The 20806-nt window shown below is 39.2% G+C and overlaps 1 protein-coding gene across 1 annotated transcript in view; it reads right to left on the bottom strand.

The window, feature by feature from the left end:
* Positions 1–259: 259 nt before the first annotated feature.
* Positions 260–20806, bottom strand: part of ipo11 (importin 11) — a 105732-nt gene continuing 85185 nt past the window's right edge. Inside the window, exon 30 of the mRNA XM_075467734.1 lies at positions 260–2275. Coding sequence (XP_075323849.1) covers positions 2111–2275 — 165 coding nt within the window. The 3' untranslated portion in view covers positions 260–2110. The remainder of the gene's footprint in view (positions 2276–20806) is intronic.

Here is a 20806-nt window from a genome sequence, read left to right on the forward strand (position 1 = left end):
CTCCTCCCCCCTTTGTACTGCCTTCAGTGTTTAAATCAATGCTGGTAGGTAATTTACAGTTCGTCGGTGATCAAACTTGATAGCTTTCCAGGGCCATGGCGTCTGATCTGCCTGCAATAAAATCACCAAATAAAACCAGGCAACAGAAAAATTTAGTACCTGAAAAAATGCCAAGACACGGCAGCACTTGTATTTCAGTTAAAACATCTTAAAAGTAAAAAAATAATTAAAAATCGAAACACAAACACAGTTACTCTGACTGATTACTGCATTTTTATTGAAAGCTTTGGAAAAAAGCAAAATGCATTCACTTCCCATCAAAACATAACTAAATGTGTAACCCCAAAAACATTTGTCTATGGTGTGCAGTGTTCAGAAGGTAGTTGTTATTATCAACAGAATGCAACTAAAGAAGACATATACGGCTAAACTAGTTAAGAAGTGAACATATCAGTAAAAAGGTCTTTTGTGTTTCAAGGACAAGTAAGGCTGAAAGCATAAGGCTGATATTCTGACTGCTACTCCCCTCTGTCACAGTGTCAAAGGAGCAAGTGTCAAGACCGCCTCTTTCCCAGGGAGGCTGTAAAGAGAGCCTGAGAAGCATATTATTCCAAATTCAATAATAATTCATTAAAAATGCAGGTTACAGGCTCACATTATGCAGTTTAGACAGAAACTTTTCTTTTTAGATCCTATTTTGGAGTGCACATACCACATCTATCGTGCAATTCTTCAACTGTCACACAATGTGAGGGAGCCCATATGAAACAATTTATCACTTTTCATTGTTCACTACACCTGCAAGTGATCAACTGTTCTGAGAAAAATCCACAAGATAGACTGGTGTTTAAATTGAATATAACAAAGCCTCGTTTCTAACAAATACAGATCAAATTGGATCAAATGTGGCGGCAAGACAACTACACACAGCGCTTCCCTACGAGACCCCTTCCTGCAACTGACTGTGTAGTCATCAGCCACCTGGGTCAGAATGAATCTAATTGGTTCAACGGCGACACCATCTAACAGCATCTGACATTTGCTTGCGTTTTTGTATGTTGCGCAAGGTTCCACAGAGATATGAGGAATGTCAAGAAACCAGACGAGAGTCTTGATCCAACTTTAGTCTCACCGTGCTGCTCCGAGGCCTTCTATCAATGCGTCGACGTTTACCGATGTGGGAAGATGGAAAAAGAAATGTCCAACAGTTTTTTGGTTATTAAAGTGCTCCGACACACCATCAGTTAGCAGCAGTATGTGTATATAGATATAAATGTGGTTGAGCCATCGTACAAATCAACCATTTACAAAAAAAAAAAGAAAAAAAGACAAATTTACAAAAAGAAAAAGAAATCCCTCCAACTAAGCTTAAAAAGAAAAGAAAAACTACACTCCGTTCTCTCAGTAGTTACTTCAAACTGACCCCTGGTTGTGACAAAAATGATCACTTTGAAAAAAGAAAGTAAAAACAAACTAAAACATTGTCATGCAGAACATCATTCCTACTTTACATACGTACAAAATTACATTTCTTTGTTTCTCTTTTAAGAATAGACTCTGTAAACACTGCTTTAGGTCCATCACGTTTGGTTTAGCCACGTTCCTGCTACACTCTCGATGACCTTTTATTTTTATTTTTTTTATCCCCCAGTAGAAAATAGTCCAAGGCTCCTGCTCTGGCACCTGCAGATGTTTTTGTGCACGTTACTCCCAAACCAAACCAACCCAACATTAATAACAATCCACCACTTTTCTACCCATTTAACGTCAGAATCTTAGAAAGTGAAGAAACTACTAGAATCAGGTGGAAGCTCTTGTGTGGTGATGCTTTCGTGTGGACGCTATAAACATTATTTAAGCCTCTTAAGAAATTCCATCTTTAAAACATAAATGTAAGGGAAAGCAGAGAACAGAGAAAGGGGCAGGGATTGTTAGCTGAGGAACGTTGACGAGGCTAGGTTTGGATATAGATAAGGCATAGCATGGGTAGAGGTTTGGAGTCCACACGTCAGGCTGATCGTTAGCCTGTTCAATACATTTTCAAACATGGTGGAGGAGGGTAGCGTTAGGCAAGGATGTTTGCGTAGAGGTGAAAAGGTGGAGATGCGATTCAGAGGCCCTGAAGGAACTCCTGGAGCTGCCTGACGAGCTCCGTGTCCACAGTCTCCATCAGGGCCCCGAAGCCCTGGTCGCCAATCAGGGCTTGCTGTGCCTTCAGCTTTTCATAGACAAACTGCTGGAGAGAAACGCTGTGCACGGGGTCCTCAAGAGCCAACTGCAGAGGGACAAAGAAAACAGAAGGAGGCAGAATTTACAGTTATGTCTCAAAGACGAGCTACTCACAACAAATGGCCTGCTTATGTTCGACAAAATCTACCCTCGGACTAATAAAATACAGAGGAGCAGTGTTACTGCATCGACTCAAAAAAAAAGTTTAGCAGAAAGTACAAAAGTTTAAATAAATTCTTGCTGGTATGGACAAACCTTGAAGCCCCTACAAGACGCGTTGGGAATATATGGAAAACATTGACATGAGTGCAACAACAAGTAGACCCCTTTCTAAAAAGCTTATTACTGAGAAGGAGCATCTCTACACCCAGGATGTTAAAACTGTTGGCTGTGAGTTTCCGTCCGTGTTGTCATGTCAACTGAGAGAGTTCCCCTGTGTTACCTGCACCACTGTGTGGTATCATCAGCTAAACTGTTGCCAAGCTACAAATGTAACACCCCAATTCATTCAAGGAGATTTTGGAACATTTTACCCACACCTCTCTCTGCTGCAACTTTTTAAAAGCTTGTCAACTGACGTAATTTTATTTGTCTTCTATTTTGCTATCTGTCTTTAACAATAATATATCTATGGCCATTTATTCATACTGCACCAATATTCTTTTATTTACTTGTTTATTGATACAAAACTCTTGATAACGACATAATCCGATAGAAAAAGGGCTGCCCTGCTCTCATCTTTGCTTCTCCACCTTGATCATTTAACAGCGTGCGACAAAGTTTTAGGAATTGTTTCTACAAATTAGTCTTGACCACGAGCACACGCTGCCTCAGTATGATGCAGGGTTCTCTGTGCTGTGCATAAACAGTGGAGACGGCAATAAACCGTGGCAGGCCGTGCGACAGGAACAAACACATAAATCTGCTTCCAATGCGAGGTCACCCGACTGGGTGACGACAAAAACACATTTGAACCAAATCTATTACCTTTAAGTCATTTCAAATGGAAACTTCATAATATAATAATTCACATCTGCAGACAAAAGGCAAATCCACACATTTTCAACCCTACAAAATTCCTGCCTCAGCTGGCAAAATTATACGCTAGTATTGTAGGACAATGCAGGACACTGACCAATGATGCTCGCACAATTTCTGAGTTTTTGTTGTTGTTTTTTTTGAAAAGGAGAAAATGACATATTACCGTTTACAATTTTGACAAATACATCTACCTAAAAACTTGCACTGGAGAAAATGATTCAATGTTTGCAGTCGCAGTCATTTGTCTTGGACTAGGTTTCTTTTTACGCAAAAAGAAAGGGCTGGAAAAAGCATCCTCGACAACAGAGTAGAGAAGCAAGAAAAGCTGAAGGGCTGACGAGAGCTAATAGGTTACTGTGGGTTAGCACACAGTCATTTATTTTCTGTGAAGTGAAGCAAGGGCAGAGGCAAATGCAGCAGCTCAGCGGAGGTGGAGAGCCTCCCCTCTGCAAATAAACTGGAGAGGAATGAGATAACTGCGAACGGTCTAGTTTTTGTTTTTTTTTTGTTTAAGGATACACTCCACTATGCAAATGTTCCTTTGAAGTTGAACTTGTCGTACGTGTAATATCTGCAGGTATTATGTCTTTCTGAACTAAGTCACCTTTGATTCTCCGCAGATTGATTATTGTTATGTGATAAAATATGACCCTCTTCCTACAGCCTAATGAATGCTGGTTGGAGTGCTGAATCCCACAAAGTCCCTCAGTGACTTCGTCTCCTTTGCGGTCTAATGCAAGTTTGACGTTTTGGTGAGCATGTGCACTCTTGCTCACAAGAAGCATAAGAGAGCTTCAAAAACCCAGCTGGAGAATCCACAAACAAAAGCAACCTTTTGCCTATTGCAGATGCGGGTAGTAACAAGTTACATTTACTTGAGTATGTTTTTGAAAAAAATGATACTTCGAGGAGTAGTTTTAAACCACTATACTTTTTACTTTTACTTGAGTAGATTTGTGAAGAAGAAACTGTAGTCTTACTCCGCAACATTAGGCTACAATGAGCTCGTTACCTTTCTTCTTACCTCTTTGGTATTCTACGCGTCATTATTTTTTAATCCCCCCCCCCCCCCCCCGCATACGCCTCATTTTAATGTTTTATTTTGACAGAGAGAGACTTCCGCCAAAGGCTCTACCACCTGACTGTGTTTCACCAAACAAACGTAGCCGTGCAGTCTCGTCACGTGACCGTACTCAATCTCAGCGACGGGACGGGTTAGCTTTAGAATTTACAGACGTAGCAAACAAAAAAAGAAATAGATGAAAAATGTCAGAATCAACGGTCGGAAATGAAGACAGACGAGGAGGAACACCCTTGGCCTCATATTGAAAGCATGTTTAGTACTTGAATTTACCTGGATTATTTTAATTTAAGCTATTTTGTAATTAATTAATTCATTTTAATTCATTTCATCAATTGGATGAACTCGAATTTGCCTAAAGATGATTATTTTGTATTTTTGTCTGTCTGATTGAATGCTTGTGTTAACAAATAAATCAGAAGTTACTCAACATTTACTCAGTATTTGAGTAGTTTTTTCACCAAGCACTTTTTTACTCTTACTCAAGTAATTATTTGGATGACTACTTTTTACTTTTACTTGAGTCATATTATTCTGAAGTAACAGTACTTTTACTTGAGTACAATTTTTGGCTACTCTACCCACCTATCGAGAAGCAGAATATAGCAGTAAAAACACTTAGTCTCTAATGGGTCACAGAAAATAACACTTGACATGCTAATTAGTTGTTAGCCATTATTGCAATCAAACTAGAGCGGCTTAATGGAATCTCTTTGAATAAGACTGCATGTTTCCTTGCAGTGTCCGTGTGTGTGAGTGCACAAGCAAGTCTTGTATGTGTATCAAAGCCTTTGTATACTTGATCAATAAATGTGTAACCATTAAAGGATCATTTTGTAGAATTTGTAGTAAAAAGGGGTCAGTGTAGTTTTCATTAAGTAAACCGTACCCACTTTCATAAGGATGCGCTGTAATACAGATTCAGTTAGTAGATGAAATCAATGCAGAAGACATCAGAAGACAGTGTTACAGCAGAGATATTATCCACCAACCAAAATGATCTCACAACCAAGCCTCCGACCCTCAGCAGCAGCCGGTGCTGGTGGCCATGTGACCGTTAGCTTTTGATTACAGTTTTTCTTCTCTTCTATTTCAAAAGGGCTATGTTCCTTGTTTGTCACTGTAGGATTGACTACTTCTGCCTGTGGTTGTCTTGGAGTAGTAACTGTGCACTGTGTTCACCTGTAAACTGTTAGTCTGTGTATTTTCAGACCCATGTTTCCCCGTGTCACTTTCCTCCTCACTTCAATTTCTTCCCAACATGTTTGCTCTCTATTTTACTATCCTTTCCTGCATCTTGTGTCAACCGTTTTACTATCCACTGTTTTGTTTCTTTGTTTTTTAAAGCCCATTTCACACAAGCTCTTGTTTTGGTTTCTTTGATGAGAAAGAACTTCTCTGAATCTGTGCTCATGTTCAATTCTTCCATTGAAGTGAACAGATTTAGGACCTGCTGTGAGCCTCTTATGAGATAATGAAGACAACTCAGAGGGGTTCTTTCTAAACCGTTTCTGACAACATAACAGGAAAAATCATTTTCATCTCATAAAACTCTTAATCTCATGGTAGACTGAGGGGCAGACTTCACACTAAACTATAGCTATACAAACCCCCATCTTGTGGTAAAAAAGTGGTATTTTAACAAAGGTAAGAACCAATGCTAAATTCAGAACAATCAACGTCACTTAAGTAGTTTCCAAACATTTTGCTCGTAACTTTTACGGCGTTGATACTTTTTTTTAAAGCTAATAATCTTACAAACTGCCCTCTAAAAAGTATACTAAGGTAAAATACATATTGTCTCAAGAGCAAAGTCTCCCACTGAAGAGAACCACACATTTCATATACTGTGTTAATGAATGACCTTCTACAAAATACCAGACAAACAGAGCATTAAAGCAAAGAAACCGTGCGTGCAAGAATGAGAGCATCTATTTTCTGAAGGAGTGTAAACCAAGAGGGGCAAGAAAAGAAAGAGCAACAGATGATGAGACAGTCATACTCAGAAAACCAGCAGAATGTTAGAAGTTCACATGCACTAAAAAGCACAATGATACTTCTACAGCAACAGACAACTGAGACGTACAGTAACGCATTTTGGCGATGCACAGACGGCACTGACACAAAACAATCAGTAGTGTGTCTGAATTACAAGAATCATATACACGATCCATCGTCATCTCTGGGAAACTCTGAAGCAGAGACGAGAAGACAGGAAGAAATCCACAGAAGGCGTTGGGCCAGGAGAGGAGAGGATTTTAAACATTTAAATAAAACTGTCAATACAGACAGACACAAAAAAGAGAGCGGATTATAGTACTGAAAGACACCAAGATGGGAAGTATCAGAACACCAGCAAGTGGCAACAAAAAGAAGATGTATTCACTGCTCATTAGGGATGGGAATTGTTAACAATTTAGCAATTCCGGTTTTGTTATCGATATCGCTTATCGATTTGGTTATATAGTAAAAATATAGTACAATATATAACCTTTATATATCCAAATCTGCCTCACTCTTGCAGTCCTCGTCAACTACATGTTAATATCAGATGGAAATTATTCATACAGAATGTCGCTAACATTATTACAATCAATAGGACCAGGAAGTTTACAGGCCTCAAGTTTTGAATGCAGGCAAGAGTGACAAGAGCGCTTCTCCCTCGATGCCATGCTGGAAACATTCTGAGACAAAATACAAAACGTGCAAGTGACGTCATCGCGCAAATGCGTCTCAAATGCGTTCTCGATTCCCATCCCTACTGCTCATTGCTCAGTACAGAGAGGATGAAGGAGACGAGTGAGGAGAAGCAGAGGAAACAGAGAGAGATTACGGACTGCCACATGACGTCACAGTTTCTAGAGAGGCTGTCATCTTGAAAGTAATCCCCAGACTACTGGAGCCTTTTTTCAAAGAAGATAAGTCAAGAGCCTCCTGTAATTAGTGTAAAGACGTGTCTTTCCCCAACTGGCCTGCAAAACATCATTCAACACATTTTATGCACTCTGAATGACAGAGAAGTCAAAGAACATTTACAAGTTGCTCATGCCGCTACAGCTACAAATTCAGAAAATCAACAGAAGTAAATGTGTACCTATTTTTGAATTGATCAATCTATCTTTTTTTTTTTTCCCAATAGGAAAAGCAAATTTATATTTCAGCATAAATTATCAAAGAAAGCTAGGCCAAGAAGGCAAATTGCAAAGTGGAGACGATGATGCAACAACCAGCACTTTTCCAGCCTTTATCTCACACTCCGTGGTGCCTCTTGTCCAACTGCGAATATAAATACAGTGCACGAGTGTGCAAGCACACACTCTCAAGTGTGATGCATGAATTGCAGACAAAAACTACATTTGTGTACGGCCATGCAGACAGCGTGGGGTTTAGTGGGCAGATGTTCATTTCATTAGCTAAATTATGATGCATCATCTCCAGCCACGCCAGCCGGCCAAACACCCACATAATCTAGGTCTAGACGAGCGAGCTGATAGAGGGGTCAAATTTAATTGAGGGCATCATGTTGCTCAAGACGAGAGGTTCTCAGCACTCCTTTTATTAGCCTCATGCTCTTATGAGACAAAATAAATTCTCTCCTGACTGAAATTGCAAAGAAAGCTTCAGTTTATCAAGTTAAAAACTTTTATACGACTGCGCAACAGGTTGACGATCTCAGTCCGTTTCCATGTGAGCCGAGGTGCACTCAGGACAGACCACAGACATCCAAGTACTCGCTTCTTTGATCTCAACCTCATCTTGCAGTTTCGTTGCTGCACAGTTTGATTTGAGAGTGCAAAAAGGTAACCCCAGACATTTTTTTTTTTTTTTTTTTAAGATCTTCAAATGTTGGCAAAAAAATCTTTGTGACCTAACTAGAACCATTTATTGTCTACTCAAAGTCCAGTGCAAATAATATACTGATAAGATGTCCAGTTAGGATTTGACCATATTTCTCTGTCTTTTAACAGATGTCCGTTGATATTACACACAAAAAAAAGCTATGGTTTGAACCAGACAACTTGTTTTTACTACTAAAAACAGACTTAAAAAAAAAAAATAAAAAATGCCACATTCATTATTTTAAGGGGCCCCAACTCATTTCATTTGCATCCGTTATCACATGAAGGATGGTAGTTCAGGATGAAGCCACGGCACAAATAATGTTCAGGCTTACATTATCTTTAAAGTTGTCACACATGTTGACAAAGCTAATACCTTGTATATTCTAAGACTAGTTAACTGTAGTTCTCTGTACTGTAACTTGTACTGTTAAAACCGTCACTGTCACTTAAATCAATATATATATATTTAACACTGAACGTTTCATTTGAGTGCCAAAGCCTTCCACCGTGATTAACACAAGCTCATTGAGTTTAGTTTGAAGTATGTGTGTTACATCATGTCAATGATTATGTTTCATGTTGTCTTTACAAAAAAAGAAGGAAAAGGTTGCGGTGCAGGATTCTTGTTTCGCAGAAATGAGGTGAGGCGATTTCAGCTTTTTGACATAACACATTATCCTGGTGGGGAATATCCATTAAAATACAGCAGATTGTGTCCATAAGGGTATGACTGCGGTCAGCAGCAGCACAGATGCTGTGCCATTCAAATAATGGCTTATTATGCGAGATCAAACTGCACAAAGAGACCATTTTCCACACCATTACACCACCACCACCGACCTGGATTGCTCGCACAAGGTAGACTGGGTCCACAGACTTATGGTGCTGAGGCCAGATTCATACCCTGCCATCTGCGAGCCACAACAGAAACGCAGTTTCAACAGAACAGGCCCTTTTTTTCTCCCTTTTTCAGCTGTCAGCTGCACAAACTGCTTCCATGAATAACTTGTCCCTTTCCACCCATTTAATTAGAGTAACTCGAAAAAAAAAATCCTTAAAGGTACTAAACTTAAAAAAAAAAAAGGGCACATTTTTTTTAAATGAAGTTTTAATGAAAGCAATCCAAATTTGCACCAAAGGTTAGCAGGTTTTTTAAATTTCACTTACGTTCCTCTTTCTGCCATGTTTCATTCAGTCTGGTATGTTATGCACAATACTGCTGAAACTTAAAGAAAAGTGCCAGCGGTATTGTGCAATTAAAAAGTATCTGAGAAAAATAAAGTAGGACAGCTCTCCTTTTAAATAATTAATTCTTTGCACCCTCAAAGACCCTTAATAATACAGTGCTTCTGGCTCACCTGTGCTCTGACTCACCACTGCTGGCAACTTACAGGCAAAGGAACCTTGAATAAATGCACATTCCTTAATCCTTACAAACCCAGCACACTAGCATGGGTGCTTTCACTTATTTTGGCTGATTAGACCCATGTTCATGCTGAAGGTTGGAAAAGCTATGTGGGGGATTAAGAGAGTTATCCACAGACGCCAATACGCCAATAAGAAGGTTGAAGGTTTAATTTGTTCCATCCTGGCAGATGAAACAAAGCTAACAGAGTAAACGCATAATCTCTCGTTTTCTTCTCGAAACACTCTATTATCATGTATTAATAAATGCAGTTTTCAACAGTATGTTCCAACAATACTTTCTCATGGCAGAGGGTCTTATTCTGGCACAGCAGCCAGTGGGGCAACGAGAGAGGCCTGACCAGTCCGATGAAACTGACTTGAAGAGAGTTAGGAGTACATAAATGCAACAGCGAGAATGTGATCTTACCAATGGAGACATGTCTCATTTATGCCTCTAGCTGAGCTGCTTGACAGTTAAAATACTTGGATTAGGTTATGTTGAATTCACACCATCTGGAAGATAAAATGAGCTCGTGCTTACGTCTTATGGACGTGAAGAGAAGAAAAGTTAAAGGCAAACTATGTTCCAAAAAAGAAGAAATGCTGCTTTGCCTCTGGGGAGAAGTTGGGCAACCACAACACACTGAGTCGGACTGTTGCAGTGAAGGAATCAATCCAGCTGTGTCACTGGATGGCTTAACAAGAGTGGTGTGCAAAAACTGTTGCGCTTTATTTTTTTCCCCCTCGTTAATGTCTACACTGGACTGTGATAATAACGACGATTATTTTAACCTGACGATGGATCACGAGCCCTTTGCGTGTTTGACTCAACTCACAACGGCAACCATCTCAAGCAGCCCGATGACGGATAATGACAGGAGGCCCAGGCAGCAGCGGATACCCGCACGTCTTGTGAATCCCTGTGCTGAAGCCCCCGGGGAGGGCGAGAAGCTGGAGCTAAGAAACCGACGACAGTCAACCCCCGCAATATGAGTAGGGAAAAGCAGATATTAATCATGATATATCGAGGGTCTAGCAAGCAAGCTTTGCCACTTATTGTAAAATGCCAAGACTTAATAATATTGATTTTGGTGAGCGTGCACATCTAAAGTACATGCACACTGAATCCTGAAAAAAAATGAACAATGATGCTGTTTAACATCCCCTCAAACTGGCCTATCAATATAGTGAGCTTCCAAGTTTAATAAGGAATAAAAATAGGAAGGAGGATCGGGATGGTCGGAAAGAGTTTATATAAAAAAAAGAAAAAAAGAATATTTGCAAGAATATAAGCCAACCTGAATATTCCAATCATTGCAAAAATGCTTGGGCTGAAAAGATGAGACCTGTGGAACTGTGTGGAAGGCAATAAATTGAGTGATGATGAGAGGAAAGTAGTGAAGATGAGTGTAAGGGGTGGAGGGAGAGTGACGTGCCCCTGCTGCGGCTCACCGATAAAGAGGATATGGTCTTTATGCCTCAGAGAGAGCAGAAGATAAATGAGGCAGGATGAAAAGAGGAGAGACAAATGAGATGTGAAGAAAGTGGAAAGGGTTTGGAAGTGGCCTAGTGAGCCGATGGAGAGAGGAAGAAAAGCGAAGAAAAAGAAACAGAATGGGGAAGTAGGCAAGTCATGCTGCAATAAAAAAAACCTAATTGTTGTAATAATGATGCTTTGCTCCCAGAGGAGTAAATGTCTGCCTGCCTTTATCTTGTGCAAAACACAGCAAGACGAACTCAAAAGTATGATTGTTCTGACGTTACCAAAGAAAGGTTGACAAACAACTTCTGTGCTTTACAGAGAATGGAACTGCCAATGCTAACGGTTGTTTAGAGGTCGCACAGATTCCAGACTCCATGCCAGTAATGTCCAATTTACCCTCTCTTCAAATATTTGTTGGCAAGTTGAGCCTGTCCCTTTGTGTGTTATATTCATCATTTATGCCCCCTGGCTAGAAAAGAAAAGAATAAAGCCTAAGCACTATCTGAAAGAGTGTCACAAAACTGTGGGTCATAGAATAATCATTTTGATCATCCTACCGCCTCTCAAGTCAAAACATAAAGTGCCCTGGTAGAATATTCAAGCTAGATCACTAGTTTAACAAACTGACTCGTAAATGGGAAAAAGGGACTAATTAACGTCAGCTTTTACAAATGTTACTGGCTTTGCACATAGGGTTTTCTCTATGATTAAGTTCTTAAAGGAATCAAGAGGAATTTCAAGGCATGCATGAGTGCAAGTTTAAGCTTGACCGCCGGGAACTGGGATCCGTTATTCATCAACAGCCGAGAAAACCACACGGGGCAAGGGATTTCAGAGCAAAAAATTTGTTAAGCTTTACAACACTGAGTTACGTTCACAAAGGCAACTTCTGCAGCCTTACATGTTAGAATTTAAACCTTGTCTGCCCCTAAAAGAACACTGATAGATTATATGTGTTCCACTGAAACCACTGAAAAAAGCACATCAGTTTGAACCTTCAGATTACGCCTGTCATCATAACAATCAAAGAATAAGGATAGGACTGTTTGAATATGGATCTGCTGGTATTTACGGAAGGATGTGAGAGCATCGATAAAGGATATTAAGCAACATCCGCTGTTATCCTAAAATGCAATGCCCTACAAACAAACTTGTAATGCAGACATATCAAAGCATTTTTTCTCTACTTTATCTGGAAAAAAAGGAAAAAAGGAGCATATCCATTACAATTTTAATGCTTTTTTTTTTTTTTTTTTTAAAAGATCCATTTTAAAGAGCCAGAATGTTCAGATATTAACTAAAATGACTACGGTTTGTTGTAGAAAAAAAACTGAATCGTGAAATTATTTCTTTCAAGAAAAGAAACCAAAAAGAATGATGCAGCAATGAGCGAAGGGATAGGGTCATGCACATGTAACAATACTGCAACAATAAACTGGAATAAACAGGAAAAAAGTAAATGCAACACAAGGACAACTGGAAAGACCTCAAACACAGACAAATACAGCCATCTTTCTCCCTCTATGGGATTGCACTGGGTCATGGCCTCTTAAGGATTAAGATCTTAATTACAGTCATTTCTTCACCAAATGAGGTGGCACTAACTGTAATACTCTTATTAGTATTGTTGTTGAAGGCGTAAACGTAACAGTCCTCTGAAGTCTGTCATAAAAGGTTCATACTAGAAAACATATATCTAAGTGTATTGGCTTGCACAGACATGTGTACCCACAGACGTCAAAAAAGAAAAAAAAGAAAAAAAAAAGGAGCTGAACGTCTTTTGGGAACAAACCATCCATGAAATCAAGAGTTTAAAAGGATAGAAGTGAGGAAAGTCACCGACAGGAAGAAAAAGGTCTAAGAAGAAAGCAGAAAACTAGCTCGAGCAGAAAAATTTGGTGGGTGAAAAAACACAGGCTCATTTTGCATGGTTGACATTTCCCTTCAGGATGTCTAATTCACAACAACATAACTGAAATGGTCCCTCTCAGCATGACGGTGCAGACTTTCCTTTAGCTCAATTTGTACAGTCAAAAGCACATTTGCTCCGACTTATGATTTCACTCCATTGCTATTGTGAAAAGTCTCAAATTCAGAAGGATCGAGAGGCCCCTGAAAATCAAGATCAATGTAAAAAACTCTTAGATGCTGGGTAAAACAACGCCATCCAACATTCTGCGTCCAACAATCTGGCGTGTCACCTAAAAAGGCACTTAAAGTTCTATTCATCCAGGAATGGAACAACTGAGGCAGTGACTGAATGATGGATGTTGCCTTCCATTTTATGGTACAAAGTCGCTGCTGAAATGCCTGAAATTTGATAAATAAAAGTGGTTATCAAATAGTGTTTTCGAACCACTTCCCTTCCTTTGGAAATACTACGGAGATTTCTGCCAGCTCATTTTCGGCAATCTTTTTCCCCATTTGTCATTTGAATGACACTGCCTAGCTAAACTTTATTAAATGGAACAAATGGTCCAGAGCTGACATTTTGGGGCTAAGAGGCTGGATGGGATGTGACTTGAAAAAACGCAAACGAGGAAGACTCTGTGAAGTTTGAGGAACTTTTGGGGTTTTGGGATGATTCCCTGGTGCTAGTGAACACAACTTTATCTCACAGCAACACTTAGGAAAAAAAAATGTTAATGTCAGTTAAATGTAGAATAACATTAGACTGAAGTCATTTTATCTTTTTAGAAGTGTGCATCTCTATTTCAAAGCTTTAAAACAGAGGACCGCATTCAGATTTGAATCCTGCAGGTGCAGCAGGACCTGATTTCTATATGTTTTTTGACCACAGAGTTCCTGGATATGGCTCCAGCATTTAGTGAGCTTTAACCACAATGATGGAGTCATCAAACTTAGTCGACGAGGATGCTAAAGCAGCGCTATAAAGTACAAAAGTGAAACGAGGCGACTCCCGCGTGCAAAGAGTTCTCTGTTCTGAACACGTTTAACGCTTGCACACTGTAAAAAGAGTACACAAAATCAACAAAAGTTAAATGTCTTAAAAAGAGTTTTTGCAGGTACGTTTGAGAAAGTCTTCAAAATGAGATCTTTAGGTTACAAAGTCTCTCAAATTCTTTTAAAAATTGGGCGATAATTGCTTGGTTTCCATGTGTGTGGGAATAACTGAAATTGAGTTCAGTTAATTTTTTGTCTTAAAAACATCTATAGATTGCAATGCTGTGTGTCAATTAACCGTTGAATTTAAGTAAAGTTTTGGCTCTCCTGCAAACTATCCATCGATACTTTGATAACTAGTCTTACACTTCAAACTCTGAATTCTCCTATTTTTTTCTTTACTTGTACATTTTTAATATGTTTTCTTGGGCCACTGCCAATCCTCAACTTGAAACTCATTATGTCATATCACTATTCTGTAGCAGTTTTTTGTGTTAATTGAACAGCTTGCCAATTACAGACAGACTGGTGTTATCAATTTAACCTCTGCATCTGGAAAGTAGGGAGCTGGTATCAGAAACATGGGATGATTTCACTTCACATACATACATACATACATACATATACATATATATATATATACATATATACACACACACATATATATATATATATATATATATATATATATACATATATACACACACATATATATATATACATATATATATATATATATACATATATATATATATATATATATACACATATATACACACACATATATATATATACATATATACACACATATATATATATATATACACATACATATACATACACACATATATATATATATATATACATACATATATATATACATACATATACATACACACACATATATATATACACATACATACATATATACACATACATATATATATATATATATATACACATACACATACATATATATACATATACACACACATATATATATATATGACAACCAATAGCTCAACGCAACAATTAATTTAGAGTGGATTAAATTAAAGCTAACTTTAGTAAAACTTTAATAACAGAAATACAAAATAACTTGCAGTAACAATACGTTTTTGGTTCATTCTTTTAAACACTCCATTTACTCACTTCTCTCATGGACAAATGGCTCTAAAGACAAGAAGCAACTGACACAGGAGCTAATTTTGATAATTCTGCCTTAGGCTACACAGTGGAGAATCCTTATATCTTGTGCTGCAGAGTGGCGCTGTCAGAGGTCTGTTATTCAACAAAACCAAATTATGCTGACACTGATGGTCTGCTTGAGAAGAGAGCAATAATAAAGCAAGAATGGCAAGTCCTCATTACCAAAGCTTTGTGTGGCCCCACAGTGAATTGATAACACGCCGAAACTCATTTCCTAGAAATGTACACCTCTGCAGGATCTTTGGAGGCTATATGATTGTTCATTAAAATGAAATAATGAAAAAACAGTCGAAGGAAAAGAACAATTTAATGTTTCATCCGAAAGTCATAAAAGCTTTGAATAATATTTTCAGAGAAATGAAAGCCAAAACACAACCACTATTTAGAGGCCACAAAGTATCAAAAGCTGCTAACGATCCACTCGACATCCATTTGTACAGGCATGTAACGCTGTCCCGTGTGCACGGATATGAAAGAAAATATAATGATGAAAAAGATTCTTGAGGTAATTTAGAAATGTGTCCAACAGAGATGCTTCCTCTCTGCCTTCTTGAAAACATTCTCAGGACGGTGAGCGCCACATGCATCTGAGTGGCATCGAAGCTGAGCAGGTGGTGGTGCATTCATTTCTTTTAAAACTAGCTTGTGAAATTAATTGCTGGAAAGTTTAACGGTGAACCTAGAATTTTTCATTTCATATTCAAGCCCAGCCCAGTGCATGCATGTATGATTATACATACGTAAAGGTAACATATATCGATAGCAAAAACTTTACATAACTTTAAATTCTGAGTCATATTGTCCCCATAAATCCAGTAAATGTCAACCTCTGACGTATCATCGGTATCTGACTCTGGTATCAGAGGTTCTTACTATATCAATCAATTAATCAATCAATCAATCAATTTATATAGCGCATATAGCGCATACCACAGGCAACTCAATGTGCTTTAATAAGTCTAGTTCAATTATTTCAAATAACCCAAAAAATACACAAATACAAACATACACACAGAATTCATTCGCAGTGTTATCCACATTTCCTGTAGCCTGGCTGACGCGTCCACAATCTCGATGAGATGGTGGTCTGTGTGCATTTTCTCGTATCTGAGGCGTGGTACGAATGCCTAGAGCCGTTTATTGGGCGCTACGAATGTCTATCAAATGACGTCAGGTTCTTCCCATGCTGCTTTGTGCGCGATTCATAGCCAATTGTATCACTTATACCAGATGACGACAGAAATTTGACGAGGAAGAAGAAAAAAAAATGGAAAATAAAAGTAAACTTGCGCTCTAAGCTACTTAAATTGACAACAAAGTAGGCCTATATGCTATATTCTACATGAATTTTTATGTTGTAGAGTTGTGAATTTATTTTAATAATGGAGAAATTGAGCAGCCTTGCTTTGTTGTCTACAGTAGTAGATCAACCCTCATCTTACTTTGAAGCTCCCAGCTCCCAGAAGTGACGTCGACGCAGCTTTAGCAGCAGAAAAGCTATCAGGCTTGTGTTGATGATAATAATAAACTCCTGGACTATGTACAAACTTCCAAATGCATCGTTTTGTGAGTACAGACCATATTTGTACTACTGTAGAAGTTTGGTGTCATGACATGTGATTTTAGTGTGGTAATTTTGGAGATACTGCCAGGGTCCGTTAGCGCTTGTACTAAGCTATTCGGGATAACTCAGTAACTCAGCTGATGTTCAGCCAATATCGGAAAAACTTCGGGTGGGATACTTGGCTGGATATCACGGTTCAAATGACCCTAGGGTGAATCTACTCCGAAACACTTTCTAAGGCTGCATTGAACGGTAACGTTGTGTCCGCTGTCATGTTGGATTAACACTCTACAAGCTTCGGTGTAGCGCATAGACGTCGTCATCGTCTTGCTGCCCCCCCCCCCGTTCTGTGATTGGTTCCCAAACTCTGGCAAAAATAAGGGCGGTGGTTTCCAGGCTGACTTTGCAGTGAGAATGAAATCGAGCGCAAAGCAGCATGGGAATTCCCAGGCTACATTTCCTGCAGAATTAAGTCACATTTTATATCAGCATATAAAATAAATCCTATTTTATATGCTGATATTCTTTACCGATAACCAGACACAATGCAAACATCTGATTTTAGTATCAAAACTAGCAAGATCTCTGAAAACAGCTGTTCTAACTGTGAGAGTAGTGTTGATTATACAATCAGAAATACCCACCACGAGTAATATTCACGACAGACAGACACACGACTGAAGACAAACTCATTAGCCCAACAACCTGGAACTCATCAGTTACACATCCTGACAAATTTTCCACTAATGACAACTTGTGGCGGTTTGTCCAAATGACTCCAGGGGTTTTGCTGCCAAGCGGGGACAGACGCAAACACGTGGAACATTTTGACTGACCTTCTGTGTAGTAACAACATCTCCTTTCATTGTTTTGCAAATGAACTACAGATCTTTTTACCTATGCAAACTCACAGCCATGCTTCCATTAAGATAAGTACAATCATGGATTGAGAATTGCATCCTCCCCCAATATAAAAGCAAAAAAAGAAATGACCTTATTTAGACTATCGCACTGTTTAGTTGGTTACGACAGTGCCATTAGTCTATTAAATTATTACTGTCACACGGCTTCAAGGGACCTCGGTTATAAACCTATTACCTTGGTTGTCAAAATGAGTTTTATTCCAAGCTCCTCAGGAAAGGCCTTCCTCCCTCCACCTGAATTTGAGAAGGCAATTCATGCCTTCACTTCCTCCTGATAAGATTATCGTCACTCTTTGCATGTTGGTCTGGACAAAATGCAACAGCTCACACTATGAAGGGAAAGGAACAATGTGATCACATTCGCTTTACTTCAGTTTAAAATGCTTTATTAATCCCTGGAGGGAAATGATATATTCCTACCCATCACACCTGTACTGGCATCCCCACATTGGTCTCCAGTCCATTTCAGGATCCAGTTTAAAACCGTGCTAACTTTTAAGAGTCTAAAAGGTATGGCACCACCCTATCTGCCTGAACTATTACAGTCCAGAGCCCTGCGGTCTGCAAAGCGATTACTCTTGAACATTCCAACATCAAGGCTAAAAAACAGAGGTGATTGTGCCTTTACGGTGGTGGTCCCTAATCTGTGGAACAGCCCACCTTTTTTTTTTATATATATATATAAGGGCTGCCCAGACCTCTGATCATTTCAGAACACTGTTGAAAACCCATTTCTTTTTTGCTGGGTTCTAGTTCTGGTTAAACAGCCCATCTTGGCTTTTAAGATGGCGTGTAAAAATGACATGTCAGTGCTTTTCCTTTTCCAGCAAAAGGCCTCCTACATCATAAGTAGTACAAAAGTTTTAAATCTCTAATGCAGCATGGCTGCAGTGGACATCCCTAAAAGTGAGAGGCTTTAATAGATAGTTTCTAATTTATCACTTTAAATCCCTTGAAACCTGCAGCCTCTCTTCTACGTTTGGACATGAGTCCATACATAACAGAAATCTCTTGCCACCATCATCATTCAGTGATCAGCTTTAGCAACCGACCCCCTCACGATACAAGGATTTAATTTAGCACTGATGTGTGCCATCGAACCTTCATGCTGTTTTTCTGCTGGCGTGTAATCAGTCAGCAGCAACTACTTTCCCAAATGCAGCACAGTAACCTCAATGTCTGTTGTGTGTGTTTGCTGTGCACGTACATTAGTGTGTGGTAATAAAAAAAAAATGGGCTCAAGTGGGTGTGAGCCACCACAGCACAACAAACGGAGCCTATGTCATTAGTACCCAGTGGAAAAAAAGTCTTTGATGTTGCCTGCCCTCCTTCTTGTTTGATGGTGCTGGCCTTGTAGATGGAGCTCAAGAATCAAATGATGCATTATGTACAGAGGCCCAAACACAGCATCAGTTACCAGTCTAGTTGTCTGAAAGACACAGATCAAAGTGAGGGGCCCTTACAAATCAAATAAAAGATAGAGTACAACAGTCAACTTCCATGACAAAAAAAAAAACAAACTCCTCCGTCACGCACAGAAAAACACAGAGAGTACAATTTAGGTTGAAAATACAGGACGGCAGCCGCTCCATCTCCAGTGACAATATATCTGAAGCGGTGCACACACAGTGAATGTGCACTGGCATTTCTCCATCCTCGAGCTGAACAGACTGCTGATATACTGGAGGTCTGAACTCTACTAATCACACATTGGTATGTATAAACTATATGCATTTAATGACTTCCTGTTGTGCGTGCTGCCATTATGGCTTGCAGTACCTGTCGGTTTCGTTTTTTCTTGGCGCTTGACCTGAGGTACCATGTTATACTAAAATAATCACAACCTTTACTGTTGTACAGCTATGAATGAGTATTAAAAAGAGAAACACAGAGATATCCTTAAGGCACATCCAGCAATATCAAACCCAGAAACCAGAGTAGACAGTGCTGGCTACTGCAGCCCCATTTCTTTAGAGTCTCTACAGCAATTTTCAGATACGTGTAACAATGGCTTCATCCAGTGTGCCAAAGTGGCTGCATTCTGTCATTCAGACATGGGTGTCTTTTATAGTTTCATTCAGACATACCCAGTGGAGGGATGTGTGAGGCTGGACAGTTAATCAAGTAAGGCACAATGTCTGGGAATCTTTTTTATCTTTTATTTTACAACAACTCATCGTGTCATCTTGACAATAAATGGATTAAAGGTAGAGTCATGCCACTAATCTAACACAACTAATTATAGGAAATTCACTGAACCCTTAGAACAAAAAAAACAACAGCTATTTATCGGAGATGAGGAACATAAAGATAAAAAATGTCTGTTCGAAATAAAAGCGGCATGTGGCAGATATACCATGTCCACAGCAGAGGACGGGTGTCAACAGTGTGATGCTATCGAAATATTATCAACTATCAGTCATTCAGTTCACTCCATCTACTGGGGGATAAAATTGTAGAAATATGGCATTTCTGTAACATTTATCATGTTTCTTTTTTTTCTTTTCTTCCCCAAACGAGGAAAGATATTAGTGATCACAAATAACCGCGGTTCTAAGACGTGTTGGGGCCACTAAAAGTGTGTATTGGTCGTGTTAAACATAAACACTTTATACATGTTCAAGTTTGCTGTGCAGGTCTGTTCTTCAGTTGATGACATTTGCACTAACATCAGCAATAGGCCCAAACTGACTCATTTATCAGCCAGCCAGTGGCTCGATGACCTCCGAGACAAAGTTACTTAAGTATTCGTTTAACTAATACTTTAACGTAAATATTGCAATACATATACAGTAGAAGGGAAAATCAAATACAGCCATTTGAGGAAGCGTTACTATCCACACATCTGTTTTAAAATGGTGGAAGATCAACGTTCAGTCTCTGTCCAGTACTGGGATTCGAAGACCATTGCCGTGTATAGGAGAAAGTCCAACTAAATCTATTTGTAGAGCTTCCACCACCTTCACTACCTCAAGCTTCTTCATCCTTGGAGGTGTGACATTTCAGGTCCCGTGTGCCAATTTCCAGGGCTTCTGCCTGTACCTGCTGCCTGACAGAGTATGCAACCCGACATTCAACTGTGCAGACGGTGGTCATACATGGCAGCTTCTGAAGACAGCTGGC

The sequence above is a fragment of the Odontesthes bonariensis genome, chromosome 6 (genome assembly GCF_027942865.1).
Source record: "Odontesthes bonariensis isolate fOdoBon6 chromosome 6, fOdoBon6.hap1, whole genome shotgun sequence".
In the NCBI taxonomy this organism is placed as follows: Eukaryota; Metazoa; Chordata; class Actinopteri; order Atheriniformes; family Atherinopsidae; genus Odontesthes; species Odontesthes bonariensis.